The sequence below is a fragment of the Equus quagga genome, chromosome 3 (genome assembly GCF_021613505.1).
Source record: "Equus quagga isolate Etosha38 chromosome 3, UCLA_HA_Equagga_1.0, whole genome shotgun sequence".
NCBI classification, from domain to species: domain Eukaryota; kingdom Metazoa; phylum Chordata; class Mammalia; order Perissodactyla; family Equidae; genus Equus; species Equus quagga.
Genome location: NC_060269.1, coordinates 148,698,112 through 148,721,289, shown reverse-complemented (window position 1 = coordinate 148,721,289; position 23,178 = coordinate 148,698,112). Strand labels below are relative to the sequence as shown.

Genomic DNA, 23,178 nt, shown 5'->3' with positions numbered 1-23,178 from the left:
AACCAGGAACCCTGTCAGCTGTTACTGACTGGACCTGGACCCCTCCTCGTAGTCACAGTGCTCCTGTGGGGTCCCTCGTCGGTTGTGGGGGCAATTGCAAGGGGGCCTCAGGCTGCTGGTGCCTACTGTTGCAGCCCACTTAGACGTGCTCCCTCCTTGTGGTCTGCAGTGGTATTGTGGGCTTCCCCAGCAGTCAGGAGCAGGATCACCTATAATCGCCACTTTGTCCCTAACAGAGCCCACCAGCTCACACTTGTCCACTATAGGTCCCAGCAGAGCTATGAGTATCTTCTGCAGTCTGTCGTTAGCTCACCTAGCTGTGCTACTTTTGCCCCAGGGCCTTCCTGCCTTGCGATTGCCAGTCAGGACCTCTCCACTAGTGCTGTGCAGAGGCTTTCACTGAGGCTGCTGTAGGAACCTGGAGTTCCCCCCTGGGCTATGTAGCTGTTTCACCGGAGCTCCACTCTGCCCCACTCCACTCTCACAGGATCTCTGAGAGCCCCTTACCTCGTCTGGGACACGGCCAGAGTCTGTGGGCCTGGCGGTGGCTTGTAAGCTGCTGCCTTGTGGGGAATTCTGCTCTAGGGAGCTTCCTGGTGTTCCAGTTGTTGGGCAGGGCCTCCCTGCCAATGGCGAGCAGAGGCCCTCCCTGCTGGGGGGGTGTGGGACCCTGGAGCGTCCCCCCGGGCCGCAGAACCGGGTGTTGGAGCTCCACCCAGTCTCTAAGCACGTCCACGGGAAGTCCGGGCACCCCCTGCACCGACCCGTGCACCGGAGACCGTGGGCCCAGCAGCAGCTGGCGGTCTGGTGCAGTGCCAGGGAATCCACCCGCCGGGAGCTTCCCTTTGTTCTGGATTCTGGGGGGGGCCTCCCAGCTAATGGCGAGCAGAGGCTTTCCCTGCCGGGGGGGTGCAGGACCCCGGAGCCTCCCCCTGAGTTGCAGAGCTGGGCGCTGGAGCTTCAACCCTGTCCCCAAGCACATCCACGGGAAGTCCGGATGCCCCCTGCACCAACCCGTGCGCTGGAGACCGTGGGCCCAGCAGCAGCTTGCGGTCTGGTGCCGTGCTGGGGAATCTGCCCACTGAGAGCTTCCCTTTGTTCTGGATTCTGGGCTGGGCCTCCCTGCTAATGGCGAGCGGAGTCCTTCCCTGCCGGTGGGTGCGGGACCCTGGGGATTCCCCCTGTGCTTAGGTGTAATCGCGGGGGGCTTGAGTAGGGCTATTGTCACCTGTTTCCACCATCGCTCTGCTGGTGAGTGCACACTCCCGCCCTTGGTGTGTGGCGATGCTATGGGGGAGTCCGCTGGAAGGGGGAGTCTGCTGGAAGCGAGCCTCCTGCAGGAACTAGGCTGTCCGGGGGTCAGGGGTCGGAGAGTTTTCACCCATTTCCACCTCCTCCCGGGGGGAAGTCTGTCCGCCTTCCGGTGTATAGTAGTACGAGACTCTTAGGCGTCTTGAGATGCTATCTGGGTATCCTGTGTTAATTGGTGAATGTCCAATTAGTTGTAGATTCGACGGGGGAGAGACAAAGAAGACCACTCACTCCGCCATCTTGGTCCCACCTATTAGCACCCTCTTATTGCAATTGTCCTCTTAATTGGGTTGGTACCCAGTGTAGCTGGTTGCTAGGCTCAGGGGCGTACAGTTGTGATAGGCCTGAGGCCAACAAGGCTGTTGTCAGTTCTCTTAGGAGAACAGCTGAGAGGGGCTAGCCCTTGGCATGGAGGCACTCAGTTGTTTCAGGCTTTGGAAGGTGGGGCTGATCCTTTTTGTGGCTATTTGTGAAACACAAGTCTTCTGCCGCTGATAAGCCTCACCCCCCTATGGACCACATACACTGTCAGCACAGTCCTGGTCCGTGCACACTTCTCAACCCCCTGGAGTGTACCCCACTGCCACACTGCAGAGGCCCCACCTCTGTCCCAGTGCCCCCCACAGTTCACCAGGTCCTCACACAAGCCCTGCCCCACAGAGGCAGACACCGTTGCCTGCCTGTAGAGGATCAAGGCATTCAGTCAATGCAGGCTGAAAAGTAGCCTGAGGGCTTGCTGTTAGGTGGGGCCAGTCCCTAGGGCGGGTTGCCTGCCCTGGCTGAACTGGATTAAATCTGTGCTCTAGTGGGTGTGGCAGGCCCCTGGGCTAACAGCCCAAGGGATGCACCTCAATGGCCCCCACCTGTGTCTGTATCAGCACGCCTGTACCAGCTCAGAACAACGGCCCCCACCAATGTCTCAGTCTCCGGAGAGGATCCTCCTCTCACCAAGATGCCCCCAGAGCCCACCAGGTGAGTCTCGTTTCACCAAAGGACAGTCAGCCTTCTCTCTGGTGATTTTAGGTTGCTGCAATGAGTGAGTTTGTGCGTGGGCCCTTTAAGACCCGGATCTTTTCGGCTTTCGGCCGATAGCTTTTCTGGGGTGTCCTCGCTGCAGTTAATAGCCAGCAAAGCCAGACAGTAACACCCCCCTCTCAGTTGGGCTAAGTCCGAAGGATGGTTATAGCAATATTGCCCCCGCTCCAGACCTCACTCCTCCAGGGAGGGCTGCGTACCTTAGGTTGGCTCCCGCCTGGCCAGCTGAGAAGCTCCGCTGCTCCCAAAGGTGGCTTTTTTCCTCTCTGGCCGGAGTTACTGCCTCTTCTGCTTTCGTCAGGACTGTCGCTTGTTGTGGGGGTTCTTTCTATCCAGTTTTCAGTTTTCAATCCAGGGTGATTCTTCCTAAAATTGTTGTAACCTGGTTGTGTTTGTGGGAGGAGGTGAGTTCAATGTCTGCTCACAGCACCATCTTGACGAGACCCCCACCTATTACTAGATTTTTTGATGCTGTTGTAAATGGTATTCTTTTATTAACTTTCTTTTTCTTTGCCAGTATATAGAAATACAATTGATTTTTTTTTTTAGAGAGAGATTTTATTTTACCTTTTTCTCCCCAAAGCCCCCCGGGTACATAGTTGTGTATTTTTAGTTGTGGGTCCTTCTAGTTGTGGCATGTGGGATGCAGCCTCAGCATGGCTTGATGAGCGGAGCCATGTCTGTGCCCAGGATCCGAACTGGTGAAACCCCAGGGCCGCTGAAGCGGAGCGCACGAACTTAACCACTCAGCCACGGGGCTGGTCCCTACAACTGAGTTTTGTATATTGACCTTCTTTCCTGTAATCTTAATAAATACACAGATTTGCTCTAATAGCTTTTTTGTAAATTCTATGTAATTTTACACATAAACAATCATACCATATGTAAATAACAATAGTTTTACTTTTTAATCTTTATACCTCTTGTTTCTTTTTCTTGCTTTATTGCACTGCTCAGGACCTCTAGTACCATGTTGAGCAGAAGTGGCTGGAGTGGACATCCTTGCTTTGTGATTAAGGGGCAAGGTTTTAATGCTTCACTGTTAAGTGTGATGTTAGCTATAGGGATTCTCTTCTTTGCCAGGGGTTCTCAAAACTCCCTTCAAGTGCAGTGATTTGCTAGAAGGACTCACAGCACTCATAAAAGCTGTTAGATCATAGTATGGTGAAAGGATACAGATTAAAATCAGCAAAGGGAAAAGGCACATAAGGCAAAGTCCAGGAGAAACCACATGCAAGCTTCTAGTTGTCCTCTCTCCCCCAGTGGAGTAGTTCACACAGCGCTTAATTCTCCCAGCAACGAGAATGTGTGATACGTGACAACAGGTACAGCATATTGTCGATCGGGGAAGCTCACTGGAGCCTCAGTGTCCAGGGTTATTAAGGGACAGTCATGTAGGCATGGAGCGCCTGAGTAACTGACCTTAGGTACTTAGTCTGCAGCCCCTCCAGAGGTCAGACTCGTACAGCTTGGTCCAAGGCCCCCATCACAAATCACATTGTTAGCATAAACTGTCTGGTGTGGTCCAAGGCCACAGGTATACAAAAGTACTCTTTTCAGACAGGATATTCTAAGAGCTTGGAGGTTATCTCCCAGGCACTGGCCCAGGGCCAGTTTCTTTGTGATGTGTAGAGTCAGAACACTCCCCTGCCCTCCAAAGAAGGTGGAGTCAGCCCTTTCCTGCACACTTTCTAGTCCTAGTTTGCTGAAAGTTTTTATCATAAAAGTGTCTTGAATTTTTCAAATGCTTTTTCTGCATCAAATGAAAGGATCATGTGGTTTTCTTCTTTTCTGTTAATGTAGTGTATGACATTGATTGATTTTCAAGTGTTAAAGCAACTTTGCATTCCTGGGATAAACCCCACTTGTCAGGATGCGTTGTCTTTATGTATTGTTAAATTCAGTTTGCATATATTTGCTAAGGATGTTTCCATTTATGAGCATGAGGGTATTTGTCTAATTTTCCTTTCCCGTAATATCTTTATTAGGTTTCCATATCAGAGGAAGTTTTGTAATTGTTCTTTCTCCTCGCTTGTTCAGGTCTACTCTATCTTTACCTTAGTCCTCATCTTGGGGGAAAACATTTAGTCTTTCACCATAAAGTGTGATGTCAGCTGTAGATTTTTTGTAGATATGTTTTATCAGATTAAGGAAGTTCCTTTCTGTACACACTTTTCTCCGCCTCACTTGATTGCTCTGTAGCAGTATATAAAGGGATTCTTCATTCCTTTTTACAGCTCCGTGGGTTTATTCAGCCAGTTCCATGTTGATGGACATAGGGATTGTTTCCAGGCTTTTGGTGTATTAAAGTTGAATTACAAAATTGCTACAATGTGCCTTGCACATACCTTTTAATATTATTGCTTTATCTTTGGGATAGATTCATAGAAGTGAGATTGCTGGGTTAGAGAGTAAGTACATATGTAATTTTGCTAGATATTACCAAATTCCCTGCCAAAGGAGTTAACGCCATTTGGCAATCATACCATCAGTATATGAAAGTGCCTGCGTCTCCACAACCTGACCAACCGCTATGTCTTCAAACTTGTTGTTTTTGCCAGTCACACTAGGCAAGAAATGGTGTCTTAGTGTAGGTTGTAACATGCCTTATCTTATGAGATTAAGCACCTTTTCAGGTTAAACAGCTATTTGCTTTTGTTTTTCTCTGAACTCTCTTGTCTAGTGTGCTGTTGGGTTGCTGTCTTTCATCCTCTTTTTACTTTACTTATGGTGTTTGTTTTTTAATAGGTTTTATTTTTTAGAGCAGTTTTAGGTTCCCAGCAAAAGTGAGCAGAAAGTACAGGGAATTCCCATATATCCCCTGAGCCCATTCACCCACAGCCTCCCCGATTGTCAACATCGCCCACCATTTATGGTATTTTTTGTCATGCAAAAAAATATATTTAAAAAATTTTATGTAGTTAAATTTATCAGTGTTTTCCTTTATTGCTTCTGGGTTTTGAGTCCTGGTGAAGTTTTGTCCACTCCTAAGTTACAGAAGAATTCACCCATATTTCTCTCACATGTGTGGTTCATTTTTTATGTCCGTATCTCTGATGCATTTGGAATTTATCTTGGTGTACAGTGTAAGGAAAGGAAACACTTTGATCCTTTTCCCATGTAACTACCTATTTATCCCAGCCCCACTTATTAAACCTTTATTGTATACTAAATATCTATACACAACTGAGTCTATTTTGGGATTTTTCTGTTCCGTTTCATTGGTCTATCAATCTTTTCATGCTCTAATATCACACTTTCTTTTTTAGAATTTTCCTGGCTATTCTTCTCTCCAACCTCCCACCACATTTTGTTATAAACATTTTAAAACATTTAGCAAAGTCAGATTTGACAGTGAACACTGTATACCTACCACCTACATTTTACCATTTACATTTTACTATGTTTGCTTCTTTCACCCATCTATCCTTCTGTTTATTCATTTAGCCCTGCAAACATCAGTATACTTCCCCTTAGATACTTCAGCGTGCAGATCGCTCACTAGAGGTCAAGATTTGTTTGCAGTTATTCTGACCATTCTTGCATGTTTCCAAATGAATTTTGTAATTGACTTGTCTGACTTCAGGATGGGACCACATTATGGTTATAAATTAACTTAGGGAAAACTAACATCTTTATGATATTTCCTTTTTCTATCCAAGAATGTAATATATTTTTCCATTTGTTACAATATATTTTTGTCTCTTTCAAGAATGTCTTTGAGTTTCTTACATGGATTGTGGACTTTTCTTGTTAAGTTGGTGTGTGCTGCAGTTTTTATTGTTATTCTTAGTTTTTTTATTTTGCTTTGGCTGTTGCAAATGGGATTTTCTCTTTCGTTATATCTTCTAACTGGAAACCAGGTACTTTTTGATGAAGATTTAAGTCATTTTTTTGTTATTGTAAACAGTGCTCTGATGAATATCCTGTAACTATATCTTTGTGCAATTTGTGATACTTAGAATAGCAGATTGTATTTTCCAAAGATGGCTGCATCCAAATGTATCCCATCCCACATGCTCTTCTTGAAATGTGATGATGTCACTGCTTCATTGAAAAAGAGAGGTGAGGTCTGTGTTCCCTCCCCTTGAACCTGAGTGGACCATTGCAACTGCCTGGGCAGTAGAATATGGCAGAAATGACAATGTATGGCTTCTGAGGCTAAGTTATAAAGGCATTGAAGCTTCTGCTATAGTCTCTGGGACTGCTTGTTCTGGGGGAATCAAGTTGCCATGCCAGTAACACACTCACACAGCCCCAACAAGAGGAAGTGAGGCTCCTAGCCGGCACCACCTCACGGCTATGTGAAAGAGCCTCCTTGGAGGCAGCTCCTCCAGCCCCAGTCAAGCCTTCAGATGATGAGGTCCCAGTTGCACCCTCCTGAGAACCCCGAGTCAGAACTGCCCAGCCAGGCTGCTCCCAAATTCCTGACCCCAGAAACACTGATAGATGGTGAATTGTTATTGTTGTTTCAAGGCACTAAGTTTTTGAGTGATTTGTTACTCAACCCTAGTAACTGGAACAGTTAGGAAGATTGTTATTATAGTTACTTTTTAAAAAAATTTTTTCCTTTTTTCCTTTAGGGAACATCAGACCTGAGCTAACATCTGCTGCCAATCCTCCTCTTTTTGCTGAGGAAGACTGGCCCTGAGCTAACATCCGTGCCCATCTTCCTCTGCTTTATAAGTGGGATGCCCGCCACAGCATGGCTTGACAAGCCGTGCTTAGGTCTGCACCTGGGATCTGAAGCGGTGAACCCTGGGCCGCTGAAGTGGAACAAGCGAACTTAACCGCTGCACCACCAGGCCAGCCCCGATATCATAGTTACTTTTGAGAATTCTTTTATTGGTGTTGGAGAGGAGCATTTCCTAAACAATCTTTCTTGGAACACTAGTCTTTTGGAAAAATTCTGTGAAAATGATCCCTGCAATCAGATTATTTGGAAAAGACGTCCTTTTTGGAAATTCAAAATGTATTTTAGTATATTAAAGGCTCTGAAAAGTTGTAGCATAAAATACCTGTCTAGCTTTGACTCGGTTTTCTCAGACTCAGTTGGCCACAGAAGTCCTTTCTCATGGAACGTAGTGGGTGGAATCTCCTCTCCATGGAATAGTTGTTAAGACCGTGGCCTCTGAGCCCTGAGGTCACATACCAGCCCAGCCATTTAGTAACTGTGTGACCTGGGCAAGTTTCCTAACTTCCATATACTTCAATTTCCTCCTCTGTAAAAAGGTCATTAATACTGGTACTTACCTTATAGGGAGGGGTGGCATTAAATAAATTTATCCATATAAAGTGCTTAGAAAAATGCCCAATATGTAATACGCCCTGAGTAAGTGTTAGCTGGCATTAATATCATCCTTATATATATTTACATTGTTCTTTTTATTTATAGTCTCTCTGCCTAGTAATATGAATTTATCATAGCCCTTTTTAGCAATCTGCCTATACTTTTCATAGTTCTAGGTGGATTCCAATAAAGCTATTACAAGGCCCATTGTTTTATAACTAAAACTTTTTTTCTCCTATTCGCCATTTACTGACAATTATAAAATGTCATTCATTCAACCATATTTATTAAACACTGAATGCCAGGCACTCATGTAGGATCTGGGGCTCTGCAGCAAGCACGACTTATAAACTCAAGGACCCTGCTCTCAGAGCGTGCACTCCAGTGGAGCGAGACAGACAGTAAACAAGTCAGCTAGCAAGGTCATTGCAGATGTCAGTGACCGCCATGAAGAAGACAAACCGGTGCTGTGGTACAGAGTAAGGAAGGGGCCTTTTTGAGAGGGGAAAGTCAGAGAGGGCCTGACTCTCTGAGTGGGTGAGATGGAGCCTGGCCCTGAAGGTGGACAATACCACTGCTCTGGGAGGTGCCCTGAGGCAGATGCCAAGGGCAGAGGCCTTGGTTCCTGAGACAGGGTCGGTTCCATCCAGTGGATAGTTAAAGATTTGTGCTTTTATCGTCTTCAGCAGCCCGGGGTTGACAGTTTCAGATCCCAGGCACAGACCTACACACTGCTCATCAAGCCATGCTGTGGTAGTCCCCCACATACAGAATAGAGGAAAATTAGCACAGATGTTAGCTCAGGGACAATCTTCCTCACCAAAAAAAAAAAAAAACCCCAAAAAACAAAAAACTTACAGTGTTTAAAAAAAGATATTGGAAAACCAGTTTAAAAATAAGAAAAGAAAAGGATTTGTGCTTTTATAGTTAAATTACTTTAAGATATTTCTTATGTATATTACATAACACACTTGTGTGTATTCACCAATACTTTTCATTGGTGTAAAACGACCGGCTTCTGGATTTGTTGAACTTGGAACAGTCGGCTTTTGCTGCCCACACGTTGAGAGTGGTGTCAGTACGTGGAGCAGGCTCGTACATTCTCTTTCAGCACATACTGGCTGCCCTCTCCCCGGCGTGCTGTGGCAGGGAAAGCATAGTCCTCACCCTGCAGACAGTGACACCAGTCCCTTGTGATAATTGCCCTCTGAGAGCTGCGTCGGGGTGGTCACTGGCCCCAGAGGCTGTACGTCTGCTCCCTGGTAGACTGCAAGGAACAGCTGTGCAGGGGCCATGTGTGACTCCTTTCTGTTGTCAAGAAAGAACTCTGTTGTATAAGTAAATTTTATGACTGCTAATTGTTTCTTTTTAGATCTAAGCTGGAACCAGAACCAAATACAAAAACAAAAGAATCCATGTTTTCTGAGAAAGTTTCACAGAATCCAAAAGACTCTGAAGAAAAGCCTATCACTGAGGAATATCCAGGTAAGTTAAAATCAAAGTCTTGCCTTGCATCTCTTCCTTATGACATGTTGGCAAAAATGCGAAGCAGAGAAAAGAAGGCACACAATCCCAGACATCTTGTGGTGTTTGTATTTGCCTAAAGCAAAGGAAACATGGAGGAACAGCGTTTTTTTCTCTCACAGTTGGATCTTATTGACTGCTGCTGGGGCAGGGCAGGAGGACCTCCCCAGTCACCTGGGAGCTGGCAGGGTCCAGGAGAAAGGGCCTGACGTCACTGTGTGCCAGTCAGGTGGGGACTGGAGACTCAGAATCAGGGGGAGTGCAAGGGACTCGGGAGCCAAAACAATCTTGAGAAAGGAGAGCAAAGTAGGGGGACTCACACCTCCTGATTGCACAACCTACTACAGAGCTACAGTAACCAGGCAGTGTGACACCGGCACAAGGGTAAACGCACATACATAGATCAATGCAATAGAATTGAGAATCCAGAAATAAAACCATGTGCCCACAGTCGACTGACCTTTGACAAAGGGTGTGAAGAACAGTCTCCTCAACAAATGGTGCTGAGAAAACTGGACATCCATATCTAAGAGAGTGCACCGCAACCCTTACCTCACACCATATACAAAAAGTAACTTAACATTGGCCAAAGGCCTAAATGTAAGAGGTAAAACTCTAAAATTCTTACAAGAAGACTTAGGGGTGACTCTTACCCAATTTATGCTGGGTTCTGATGTGAACAGTGTTTCAGTTTTTAATTTTAGTGTTCTTATCCTTAAAAAACAAAAAAGTAAAAGCTTGACATAGATACCATCATGAGGACAAGTAGGAGACAGAGGGCTCCAAGGCCAGGAGTGGGATGCATGAAAAGTACAGGTGTTCCCATCTCAGAAAACACCGCCTCAGTTCCTAAAGGTGTTTTCAGCCTGTCTTTTATAAATATGTGTTTAATTTATAAATTAGATATATATATTTGTTATATAAAAACTATACATAAATCTGTCTTTTATAAATATGGTAACAGTTCTGGTAAAATCAGCCATCCAGCCATTTTTTTAAACTTGCACTAAGTCAGGGATGACGTGGAGTTTTTTGTGATGATGTATCCCAAATACCCATCCTCTGTACACATGGTCTGCCTATCTGCTTTCTCTAGATTGGTACTGTCATGATGTCCTTTTCCCTTATCAGTCTCAGAACAAAAACTCTGGACTTTTGCTCATCTTGAGGGGCTGAGATCAGCTACGGGAAATTTACTGAGATTGAGGAAGAAAAGAAAAAGCAGCACTATTTGCCCTTGAGTACTTGGCAGCCCACTGACAAGCCCAGAGACACCGCTGAGACACCAGACACAAGTCACCTTTAGAAACAGAGACTTCATTACAGTCTCCACTGCAGAGCATTCCCTTCCACCCACCCCCCTGCTCCCACCCGCCCCCTTGCCATACAGGCCTCTCTAAGCTGCAGCCCAGCCCTTCCTGAGAGCGTCTGCTAATGGTGCGTTTCATCGAGGATCCACCACATTTATGTTGACAATGGTCAAAAAGTTCTCTAGATTCAAACGTTCCTACACTGCCAGTCAGCAGGTCACATCCAGGTATCTATCCTGGAGTACACCTGCGTGCATGCAGAGCATGGACTGGCACATGGTACCATTATACTAGTGAAAAACCCAAAACAACCAAAGGTTTATCAGTGGAGTTATGGTTACGTAAAGAATGGTGTAACCTTGCAATGGAATATTTGCAGCAATTTAAAGGAAGGAGGTAGATCTGTGTGGACTGACATAGGATGATCTCCAAGATACATTGTTAAGTCACGAAAAGCAAGTTTTAGAACAGTGTGTTACCACTGATATCTTTGTGAAAAACGAACCACCACACACACAAAACTAGGTATTATTTCTGGGTTGAGGTGGAGGAGGCAGGGCATTGCCTGTCTGTTTGGATGTGAATATACTTAGATAAAGTCTATGAAGCTACATCAAATCGATAACGGGTTACTTCTGGGAGAGGAAGAGGATTAGGGAATGGTATGTCACTTCTAGTATTTTTATGTATATATATATAAAATTTTCTTTTTACAACCAAAATACCCATATATTTTACAGTCTTTAGAAGGGAGAGGGATGATGGGTGTAAGTTTAGAGGTAAACTGCGCTTGAAGACTGGTCCTGAAGAACGTCCATGTGGTTTGCAACCACTGCTGAAATCACTGCGATACTGAAACTGTGCGTAGGTCCCCTCTACCCATGCTCACACGTGCACATGCAGGTCTAAACACCGTAGGAGAATCGGGCTGCCCTGCCTGAATATTAGCCGACAGACTGAATATGAACAAAACTGTCAGTTTCTTTTCCATCTGATAAACCAGCCTATTCTAAAATGAATATTTTGCCTTCTGTCTATTTTTAACTTTTTTTTTTTTTAACAGAAAAGATTCCAGCTGAAGCACAACCTGAATTGCGAAGCTGGGGAGATGGCAGAGGTGAAGACGAGTTATCGCCGGAGGAAATACAGATGGTAAAGCTCCTCTCTGCCCCGTCGTGTACTTCCAGCTGCTTTCAGTAAGAGTATTTCATTGAGTAGGGCGTCATCCTGTGTGCCCTGGCCCTGATTTTTATACCGAGTTTTTAAAATTATAAATAAATATTTTAGGTACATCTTTTCCACATAATTTCCTAATTCTTAATTTGCTTTTCATATATTTTAAATTTGCAGTAGCATAGTTAAAGACGAAATTGCCTCGGAATATTTTTACTAAGATTAGATGTCTTTTCAGCAGAGTAAAATAGTCTTCTAAACTAAGTGAGTCTTTTATGATTGCTGCTCTAGTGCTTTTCAATTGTTTGAATTGCCGGTGGTGTGGTACTGTGAAGGAAGCATAAGTAACGACGGAAAATGAAGAGAGTGACGCCTTAGCTGCTCACACAGCTCCTGCCAGTTGCCTGTCCCCTGGCTGCTGGTACTCTAGTTTGTCATCCTTGGGGGAGTCTCGAAACAGATAGCTTTGGCAAGAACCCCTCCCGGCTCACTTCCAGCAGTGCCTGTGCACAGCTCCCCTGGGCCTGATGCTTCCTAGGGCTGCCCGCCTAGCACTGTCCTCTGCCAGAGAGTTGACACGCTGGCTCCCACCTAGTACGCTTACCAGCGGCTGTACCTGACAAATGACGGCACCTTAATCTCTGCAGCAGTTCACAGCGGGCAGAGCTTCTAAGTTTTCTTTTTCTCCATGATACTCTTAGTAATCACACTAAGAGGTGGTGGGGCCTTACCATCTCCTTTTAACTTTGGCAAAAAGCAGGAAAGTGTCTTGCCCAAGGTCCCCTAGTTAATAAGTGCTAGAGCTTATTAATAATCAGTTGGTAGATTTCCAACCCAAGTCTCCTTCTCAAGAAGATAAGTGGAGCATCGAGCCAAAGCTCTGTTGAGTGAGCCAGGGCTCCAGTCTTCTCCCAGCCTCAAGCCTCTCAGACTGAGGCATTCGTGCTGCCAAGCCCTTCTTTTCACCGTCATCTTCACATCTTACAGGACTCAAATGTTATGTCTTTGGAGATGTCTTCCCTGGCCACCCAACCTGAAGTGGCCCCCAGCCACTCTGTCCCTGTACCCCTCTTCATCCTCCTCCCTGCACTAGAATACAGGCCCCGTGAGAGCAGCATCTTGTCTGCTCTCAGTGCCTTCTTCCCAGAGCCTGGAAGAGTGTTGGTAACTTTTGTTGAATGGAAGAGTGACTCTGAGTATAATTTAAAGCTATAGGTGTTTTAAATTGTAAAGCAGAATCATCAGCAGGAACTACTAGAATATTCTGTCTAGTTTTAAGTATTACTATTATTATTTCTACTTAGGAATACCTTCTGCATGCCAAGCCTTTTACATCTCGCCTTGTTTAATCTTCATAGCAACCCAGTGCAGTAGGAATTATTCTCCTATACAGTTGAAGAAAACGAGGCACAAAACCTCCAAAGCCCTCCCAAGGCTCCAGAGCCAGCAGCGCAGCCGAGCCACGCTCTGTGCCCTGAGCCCTGGCTCCACGCCCTGGGCCTTTTTACCGTATCCCAGCTCATAGGAGTCCCAGTGGGATCTGGTGGTGTAGGTGATGTGGCTGCGCAGGAGCTGTGTAACACACTGACGTGGCAGCCTGGCAGAGGAGTCAGCCAATGGCTCGGGGCCCCACGAAGTGGCGTGGCAAATGCAGGTCTATAGGCCGGGCCCCGCAAGGGAGGCCAGGCGCACGTGTCTGCTCTCTTGAACATTGGCTACCGGGGGCTGAGGACTGGCTTTGGAATCCTCTTGCTCTCCCGACCTCCTGTTTCTTCTCCAAGCCTGCATGAAGGACTGAAACCCCTGCAGCGCTCACAGTGGGGTTATCGACTGAGTGAGCTGACTGAGGTGCATGCCTCACAGGGCCAGGCACACAGTGGGTGCCAGTAACTGAGTTCTCTCGGCCCTTCTCCTTCAGAGTGGCAGGTTGTACAAAGAGGCAGAACAGCTGTCCCCTGCACAGGGCGGAAGAAACTGGGTATGCTCGGGCTCTTGGGTCACAGCTGCACGTGTGCAGGGAAGGACTGCGGTGTGCATGCTGCACTCAGGGCAGGATCAAAGGTCATGCAGAGCAGCAGCTGCAGCTCCGTGGAGTTTCATACATACTTTATGCTCAGTTCCGTTTCACAATTATTTATGCACCCAGATGAATGGTTTCCCTTTAAAATAGCACCTCAGAAGCTTGATTCCACTGAAGTTACTATTAGCCATACTTTCCTGGGATGGACTTTAGGGGCGCTTCCTCAGAGCCTGTGGTACTTTTCTGTGACATAATAAGCAGAGCTATCTTTGTCCTTTATAGACAAAAGTAATTCTGAGCTCAGATACCTTAGAGGGGCCTACCAGGCCCCTGCCTTCCACTCCAGCTTCTCTCTTGTTGCAGAATGCACCCTCTGACTTTGAGGACGTGCTCAGTGCTCACCAGACCCAGGCAGATGTGTGACCTGGAAGCCTCGAGGTATAGAGGTGGCTAGAGGAAGACAGCAGCATGGATTCCGGTCAGCCACTGTTGCTGCCCAGTGCAGTGGAGAGATGAGGAGGGCCTTGGCCAGAGAGTGGCAGTGAAGGCAAAGATAAGAGCTATGTCAGGGGAAATGGACTGGACTTGGTGATCCATTGGAGGGTAGTAGGGGTGTGAGAAAGTGAGAAGGAGAAGGAGCCTGGAGCCTTCTAACTTGGGTAAACAGGATGCCGGCAGGGGGAGAAGGGAGGGCGCACAGAAGGTGGGCAGGCGAGGGCGGGCCGGGAGATGAATTTCATGGTAGACAGGTGTGAGTCTGAGGCCTGTGGGATGCCTGCGGGAGGTGTCTCGTGGGCTGGGGGATCCTGGCCTCGGGGCTTGGGCTAGAGATGCAAATGCGGGAGACATCTGACTGCTGGCGTCTGAAACAGCCTGTGTAGGGGAGAGAAGAGAAAGGCCAAGGACATCACCCCAGGGACACTCCACTAGAGAGCAGGCCACGTGGAGAAGCCACCAAGTGAAAGCGAAGAACAGTTAGATCATGCTCCTTCCTAGAGCCAAATGATGGCAAAAATGCCTTAAAATCTCGTAGTTTTTCTTAAATTTGTACAAAGTAATTTTATTAATGAAAATGATGTCATGTTCCCCCAAATATTGTAGCATGACCACATATCTTTGCTAGAGATAAAAATGTGTATAGCACTATCTCTTTGTTAAGAAAGAAACCATTTGTATTTAAGTAGAATTTTACCTTCTATTTAGAGCTTTTTTTAATGCACTGCACTACTCTGCCTAAAGGAAATAGCTAGAATAACAGTAGTCGTTTGCCAGAGGATTTTGCCTTTCTCCTGTAGGCAGTGGTGAGTGGCAGAGGTTTGCTAACCTTGCAGACGCATGACTTACGAGCCTCTACGTGTGTGAAGGGTGGACCAGGGGAAGGCTGGCAGCAAGGATATCTATAAGCAACTGATGCTCAGTCCCGTGAGGGATGATGAAAGAACATGGGCTTTGGGACTAGACAGAGTTGGTTATGAATCCTCTTTATATCACTTACCGTCTGTGTAATTTGTGGCAAGAAAATTAACCCCACTGAACTTTCACTTAGTAAGAATCCACAGCCCAGCCAGTGTTGGCCCCCACACGGAGAAGCTGTTGCTGTGCCTGTGCTCTCTTGCCTTCACTGCACGTGTGCGGGTGTGATTCAGCTAATTTATGTGAAAAATAAAGGTTCATTTCATAAGACTCTTCTTTCCTTAATGACTATGGATGCATCCCACTTCCATTTCATCTTAGTGTCCTAACTGAATCATTGTCTAAAAGCTTGCCAAAGACCATTCCCAATAATGCTAGTCCTTTAGGCTTTGCAGTATCAGTGACTTAGCAGAACTAGCAAGACCGCCCTGATTTTTACTGCATTACTGCAAGTGGATTGGGCAAAAGGACATCAGGTTCAGTACTTTTATGACAAGCTGTTTAATGTTCAGCTAACTTCTTTCTTAATTAGGAATAGTAGCTAAGTACCATATCTTCTTAGTCTAACCCAAATCTTACTAAAAGGCTCAACCCTGAAAACAAAGAGAAAGAAGTACTCTGCTATTGGTTTTAAATTGGAAAGTGTTTTAGCAAATTGTGATCATAATTCATAATCACTGTTCTGGAATTTTTCCTCAGGGTAAAATAATGAATTAAGCCCTATAATAGCAATTTAATTCATTATTTCACCCATAGGAGCAGTTGTTAACATGTTCCAAAATGGTTGCAGAGTATTCTATGATTTGCACAACAAACTTCCATTTATAACTCATGATACAGGTATATTAATGCCTTTGAGTTAATATAAGCAGATGTTTTGTGGTCAGGCCAAGTGGAGCCAAATTGTTTTCTGAGGTTACATTGAGAAAATACCTCCTTTTCTAAGCCTACATTCATTTTACCTGTGAAACCATCTGCATATATTCCTTGCGATAATTTTTAAAGACATGAATGTGACTTCTGTTCTTAAATCCACATGAAAGGTGTCCTTGGCCCCTGGAAGCACAAGGCGGCTAGCTGACAGGGCCTGCAGTCTGTGGCCAGGCTCAGCTCACACACTGAGAACACAAGAATTGTTGGTAGAATCTGAGCGCCATGCGAGGGCTGGAGTCCAGACCCTGGCAGGTTCACAGTGACACGAGTTGGGATCAAGGTGAGGGTTGCAGATGAGTGCGACAGCGTTTGGCACAGAAAGAGCACACTTGGCAGAGCCCAGGGAGGGCCTGGGTGGTGGGCTCTTGAGCCAAGGGGCAGACTGCTTTCCAGGTTAAGCCCATGGCTTCTGGCCCCTGTGGGTTCCTGGTCTCTGGTTCAGTTAGCTGCTCTTGGCTCTGGGCAGTGCAGATACTTCTGGCCTCATTTTATCCTCAGTGGCTTTTGTGGGAGTGATTTTCTTTTTAAAACCGTAGTAAAGAGGATTAGATTAGAAAAGTTTCTGTAACAGTGTGTTCGCAATGTAGATTTGTATCCTTTAAACCAGATTATAAACCCTTTTGTGGGCCCCTGTTTGAAAGTCTGAGTGACTTCTAAATGGAATAAAGCAATTAAATAGTATTGCTTAACATGCATGTAACACACACTGTATGTTATATGTACTGCTCCAAGCACTTCAGTGTTCATTAATTTATGCCACCCCATTTGGTAGGGACTATTGCTGGCCCCATATTACAGGGAGCTCCCAAGTCCTAGACTCTTAAACATGATGCCTACCACTGTGGTTAGGGGGCCAAGGGGAGGCTGCTGGGGGCATTAGTTGGCACTGAGGGAAAGTATTGTATTTTGGTGTGAGATCTAAACAGTATGAAGCGAAATGGGCCATGGCAGGGAGCCCAGAGTGGCGGGCTGGTTACTGTCACGGTTGTAGGACTCTACTCATCCACCTTACCCATTTTCTAGGCCTCATCCTCTTTTCAGTGACTCACATCGATGGACAAAGTGTTTCATAGACTATGGTGGGTTTGTCTTCCCAGGGCCTATAGGTGCCCCTGTCCGTGGTGCTGACCGTGGAGATGAGGCCTCTCCTTCAGCATTGCACCTTGTGAAGTACTTGTCTCTGCGGGGACACAGACACCAGCTGCTGTGACTGCCAGTGAGCCCCAGCAGACGACACTGTGTACACATTTCTCATGCCTGAGAGTGAAATGACCAGGAGTCACAGCGGCCCTCTGGAATTTGAAACTGAGAAGTAGAAGGGGCCTTCAAAGCATTTACTGACTCATTTTGCACATATGGAATCTGACTCGAGAGATTGAATAATAATAATTAACATTTAGTGAGGGCTTACTGTGTGCCATGTACTTTGGTAAGCAACTTACATGTATTAGCACATGTCTTCCTCCTAATGATTCTATTAATTAAACACTATTATTTCCCAATTTTAGTGATGACAGAGGCACAGAGAGGTTAAGTTACCTGCCCAAGGTCATTCAGCCTAGAAGGTGAAGGAGCCATCCTTCCCCACCCTCAGAATCAGGCAGGAAAGGAGGAGACTCACCACATCTGTTCACAGAGAGAAGCTGACAGGCCACCCTGAAGTCCAGTGAGTGGCCCAGGGTCAGCTGAGCAGTTCCCACGAGGCCCCTGGCATACCCACCGCCTACCGCTGCTGCCTAGCATTGGCTGCTCCCTGCCTTCCTCAGCAGATGAGAAGTGAGGGTGAGGTCTGCCATTGAGACAACATCGGAAACCATCCTGAAACCTGGTGCAAGCGAATGTTGTCAGCAGCCTGGCCGTTATTGCCTCTGCCTGGGCCCTGCCAGATCTCATTAAGTGGCTACCCTGCACTTGGCTTGGGAGACAGGTCTTGTGGTTTTTTAAAAACGGCAGTCCTCTGAATGGAGGCTGCTCTCCTTAAAGCTCCTGCCTTTGGCAGACATCTCTCTTCAGCCCTTATCACTGCTTGATCCCCTGAGGCATTTGTTTCTCCCACTTCCTCCAGGGACTGGGTATTTCTTCCATGGCATCAGGATCCCATGGGTTGGAAGGAAATTGGAGCCAGAATCTGGTCCCAGTGCTCACTGCTGCCAACAGGAGCCCTTGCGAAGCCGCAGTTACCCAGAGGCCTGAAAGGAAACGCAGCGCACTGCCACATGCCCTCAAGTTGGGGGCACAGAGAAAGCTTTGTTCCCGAGGAACGCTCCAGTCCCTAAATCACCTTGAACCTGTAGTTAATTTTGTTTAGGAACAGTTTAAAAACGTAAAAGGACTGTGGATTTAAAAGGTTAGGGCCATGTTCCATCATTAGAAAAATTCAAAAAAATTCTCCCCACCAAAAAAATCCCAACAAGCCGAGTGGGACCTGAATTAGTCCAGTTAGCACCTACCTGCAGAAGTAATTGTATTGCTCCTTAAATACTGGACTTTTAAGTAGCTGCTGAGTTGACAGTTAACAGAACTGATACTTTCAAACTCAAAAGTGAAATTTCTCCTCTCTTAAATAGCCTTCTTGATGCATAATTCGACAGGCCATGGCAGTACCATCAGTAGCCAGCAGGGCAGCCTGACTGGCTGAGGTGGGCCTGCAGGGAGCTTGCCCAGCACTCTCCCACTCCAGAAGCTTGGCCACCTCCCCCCTTTTCTGACCCAGGATGTCTGGGATGGAGTGGAGGCCTCTTGTGTTTTGACAAGCAGCTGGGGCTGAGAAATGTCAGGCCCTACACTGGGCTCGTGGCCCAGAGAAGAAAGAGCACCCTGCCCCAGGAGGGAGACGGGCCCCTGCACCAGTGTGAGAAGTGCAGTGCTGGAGTCAAGTATGGGGAGCTTTTCAGAAAGAGAGAGGGCGCGGTAGAAAGTGACTGAATCTGCCTCAAGGTGTCTGGTCACTGAGAAGGTGCCTGTGCTGGGTTTCGAGGGACTGTTCGGAGTTCCCCAGCCGGGAGATAAAGCCATCCTAGGCTGAGAGCCAGCCTGCGCAGACTTGAGGTGGGGATCGCAGGAGATGCCCACGGAGGCGGGCAGTGGTGGGGTCATGGGGAACACTGCTCCTTGGACCTGATCTGTAAGCATGACTGGCATTTTAGATCACTTTGACCAAGAAGTGAACGACAGATTGAAGGCGAGCGAGAGAGTATGGGGGCGGAATTTAGACGACAGGGAAGGAATGAGTACAGCAAGCGTGTCAGGTAAAACTGGCTGACAGGAATGGAGGGTGCGAGCATGGAGCGTGGTGCTGAGTGCCTAGGGGAGGGGCTGGAGATGAGAAGGACAGCTGAGGAGGCCCTGCCCAGAGGAACAGAGGCTCCCTGAGTCTCCAGTGAGTGGAGTGAGCAAGGCAGAGGTGGGGGTTAGGGAACACAAGGAGGGGTGAGGAGGTGTAGCAAAGGGAGCAGCATGGGTGGGTGCAGAGGTGAGAGCACAGCTCGGTCGCTCCCTGGGGAAATGGGAGGGAGACGGGGTTGGGGAGGGAGAACGTTGAGTCGCTGCATGTGAGATGCGCGCAGGCCCATGGTGGCCATCGTAAATTCCAGAAGCATTACCTTCTTTCTCCTTTGTTGCTTTACTAAGCAAATGAGAACCAGGTCTGCAGTCAGTTTGCAAAGCCTCTGGAGAGCAAGGGCTTGCCTTTGTTTTGTTCCTCTACACAGCACCTGGCGCAGAGAATGCCTCAGAAAATATTTATGGGCGTGCCTGCAGGTTTAACAGATGTGAAAGAAAGAACATGAATGATGCTTTTTTCTTTTTTTTTTAAAGATTTTATTTTTCCTTTTTCTCCCCAAAGCCCCCCAGTACATACATGTATACTTTTAGTTATGGGTCCTTCTAGTTGTGGCATGTGGGACACCACCCCAGCATGGCCCAATGAGCGGTGCCATGTCTGCGTCCAGGATCCAAACTGGCGAAACCACAGGCCGCCAAAGTGGAGCATGCGAGCTTGACCACTCGGCCACGGGGCTGGCCCCGTATGATGCTTTTTCAAAGTTGAGCTCAATATGGTTCTCACCCTCGAGCAGCTCATAGTCACACAGAGTTTGGGACAAGGCAGCAAGTGATTAATATCCTAAGAGGTTTTCAGAAGATGTTAGGCCAAGATTAGAAAAATGACAAAGAACTTTGAGCTTGGGCCAGGGATGGTGTCATGGAGAAGGTGGCATTTGAGCTGGGTCTCTGGGATGTGGGGCAGGAGATGGAGGACACTTCCTGCCTGTCTGCGCATTCAGGGAGTTGAGTGGGCACACGAGGACAGAGTTGCTGGTCTTGTCCATGAGGGGAAGGAGGAGACTGTCCTGGCCCACACTGTGGTGAAGCTTCAGATGCTCCATGCTTTTGTTTGGCCAGAATCCAATTAGTAAGAATGGCCAGGAGGGCAGCTGACCTCTCTCCTGAGGTAACTCAGCTCTGACGAGCTCCCTGGCTGTCAGGCGCAGGGTGGCCATCTTCACCCAGATTGCGCCCTGAAGCCTGGTCACCAGCCTGAGCACTAGGAATGCAGCTTCTCTGGCTCCTGGGCCTGTCCCTGTTGTGGATTGGCCATGGGCAGAGCTCTGAAATCAGACTGCATCCCAGTGTAGTCTGCCACTGCCCTGCCCTCAGCAAAGCCACTCAACCTCACTGCTCCGTTTAAAGGTCAAGGTGCCAGAGGCAGGAAGCAAAGGCCCGTGGGAGCCCAGAGGAGAGGGCAAGAAGGATAACTGAGGCCGACCCACGCTCCCTGTGCTCTCCATCCATCATCATAGTCGGCTTGCATAGTTGCAGCTCAAATGAATGGGAGGGAAAAGTCAAGCCACAGGCAGCCCAGCTGTCCGTCGCATTTTCATTTTCTTCCTGAAGCAGGGATAATGTCACACCACTGCTCAGGGCCTTCCAGCAACGCCATGTTGCTCCGTGCTGGAATAGGGACTCAGTGGTGCCTCCCGGAGGATGGATCAGAGATTTCTGTACAGACAGCTTGCTGCACACTTGCCTTTGGCTGCATCGCTTTTGAGACTGAAGTGCAGTCTGATGTTATCCTTAATGTGTTTGTTTCCCCAGTTTGAACAGGAAAATCAGCGCCTCATCGGTGAAATGAACAGCCTGTTTGACGAAGTGAGGTATGTATGTAGTTCCTTTGTGAGCTGATGGCCTAGTTTGCAACTTTTCTAGAAACTAGGAACTTCTTTAATTTACTTTGGTGCCCAGGCATCCACATGCATTGGGCCAAATGCAGTGCCCCTGAGCCATGGAGGGGGTGTGGGGATGCTGCCCAAGTTCACAGACTCCCTTCAACCTGTGGGCCTGTAGGAGGTAAGCCCCTGCCTGCTGCTACGAGGCTTCCAGGTGCTGCTCCACCCAAAAGGGTCACTTAGTGACTGCAGATGGATCACCAGATATAATGACCACCACCAGTTAGGTGGCTGTTCACATTTACTCCTCTAAGATGAAATGGGGGGCCTTGTGACAGCTGACAAGGGGAAACCTGCTCCTGCAAATGGCTCCACTGGGCCGGTCACCCCCTCACCAAAGGGATCAGCAACACACAAGGCAAGTGGCCGTGGCCACACATGTGTACCATCGCTGGCCCTCCAGGGAGATCATTCAGGGGCCTGTTTCCCTGGGAATGTCTGGAGCGTTCTGAAAGGAAGGCCTGGGCCTTTGCAGAGCACTGAAACCCTTGTTGCATCGTGGGCACTTCCCAAGAGAGAAGGACTCCTGATGTTGCACCCACACAGCCCTGAGACTGAGTAGAGATGTTGCCCTCTGACAGCTACCCCCAGGGCTTCTGTGGCCTTTGCCCTCCAAGGGGGCCTCCTAGACCTTCCTCTGAGACTTGGCTCTCACTGTCCCCAGCCCAGCTCCACTTGGCTCTTCCTGCCAAGTCTCCTTTCCTCCTCTCCTTATGTGGTCTGGAAGGAGTTGAGGCCCGCCTTCACATACCGGGGAGCACCTCCGCTCCCTCCTGGGCTCAGCTCTGTTCACTGTCCCACAGCCTCTCACCTCCTGCCACTTCTGCCGCTGCCTGTGCTGGGACAGTGGTTAACTTCAGCCCTGTCCCTCGTCTGTTTCTGGCCATACACCACCCCCTCACTAACCCCCAGGGGCATCCATGCTGCCCCGAAAACAGAGAAAAGCTCAGACACTCAGTTGCTGAAACTAGATCTATTTTCCAAGGGAATCAGAAGAGTTTTTTGTTTTGGTAGAGTGTGGGTGAGTGATAAATAAACTCTTTCTGTTAACCTACTGAGCAGCGACAAAGTTGGGTCATCACCATATTCAGAGGTTTTCTTTTGCATCCCCACCACGTGTTACTGTGGTTAGTAGGCTAGGCACAGGCCTTACTATTAGGAGACTGGGATGGGGCCGTGTGCTTCTGGCCCCACGCACTGACCCAGAAGGCCGGGGCACTGAGGGTCGGCTCACGTGGGAGGGCACATTTCCAAACAGTCCAGTGCACCTCACGAAGCTGGGAGACATTACAGGGGAATGGGAAGCAGGGTGAACCTCCCTCTGCCCGTCTCTGCCTTCCCTGAGCCTGACCTGGAGTCCTCTGCCTTTGTGACAGCTGACGTGGAGTCCCCTTCCTCTCTCATGGCTGACCTGGAGTCCCCTCCCCCTCTCTCGGATGACCTGGTGTCCCTCTCTCTCTCAGGTGACACAGCGTCCCCTCCCTCTCTCATGGATGACACGGTGTCCCTCCCTCTCTCACGGATGACCTGGTGTCCACTCCCTCTCACGGATGACACAGTGTCCCTCCCTCTCTCACGGATGACCTGGTGTCCACTCCCTCTCACGGATGACATGGTGTCCCCTCCCCCTCTCACGGCTGACATGGTGTCCCTCCCTCTCTCACAGATGACATGGTGTCCCCTCCCCCTCTCATGACTGACATGGTGTCCCTCCCTCTCTCACAGATGACCTGGTGTCCACTCCCTCTCTCACGGATGACGTGTTGTCCCCTCCCTCTCTCTTGGATGACATGGTGTCCCCTCCCTCTCTCTCGGCTGACATGGTGTCTCCTCCCTCTCTCACGGGTGACACGGTGTCCCTCCCTCTCTCGGATGACATGGTGTCCCCTCCCTCTCTTACAGATGACATGCTGTCCCTCCCTCTCTCACAGATGACCTGGTGTC

At 48.0% G+C, this 23,178-nt stretch overlaps 1 protein-coding gene across 4 annotated transcripts in view; it reads left to right on the top strand.

The window, feature by feature from the left end:
• The window catches only part of STX18 (syntaxin 18), a 127,306-nt gene that overhangs the window by 99,927 nt on the left and 4,201 nt on the right, over window positions 1-23,178 (top strand). For all 4 annotated transcript variants that reach the window (XM_046656619.1, XM_046656616.1, XM_046656618.1 and 1 more), the window contains 3 exons: window positions 9,009-9,121; window positions 11,534-11,622; window positions 21,104-21,162. In XM_046656619.1, the coding sequence (XP_046512575.1) occupies window positions 9,009-9,121; window positions 11,534-11,622; window positions 21,104-21,162 (261 nt within the window). The remainder of the gene's footprint in view (window positions 1-9,008; window positions 9,122-11,533; window positions 11,623-21,103; window positions 21,163-23,178) is intronic.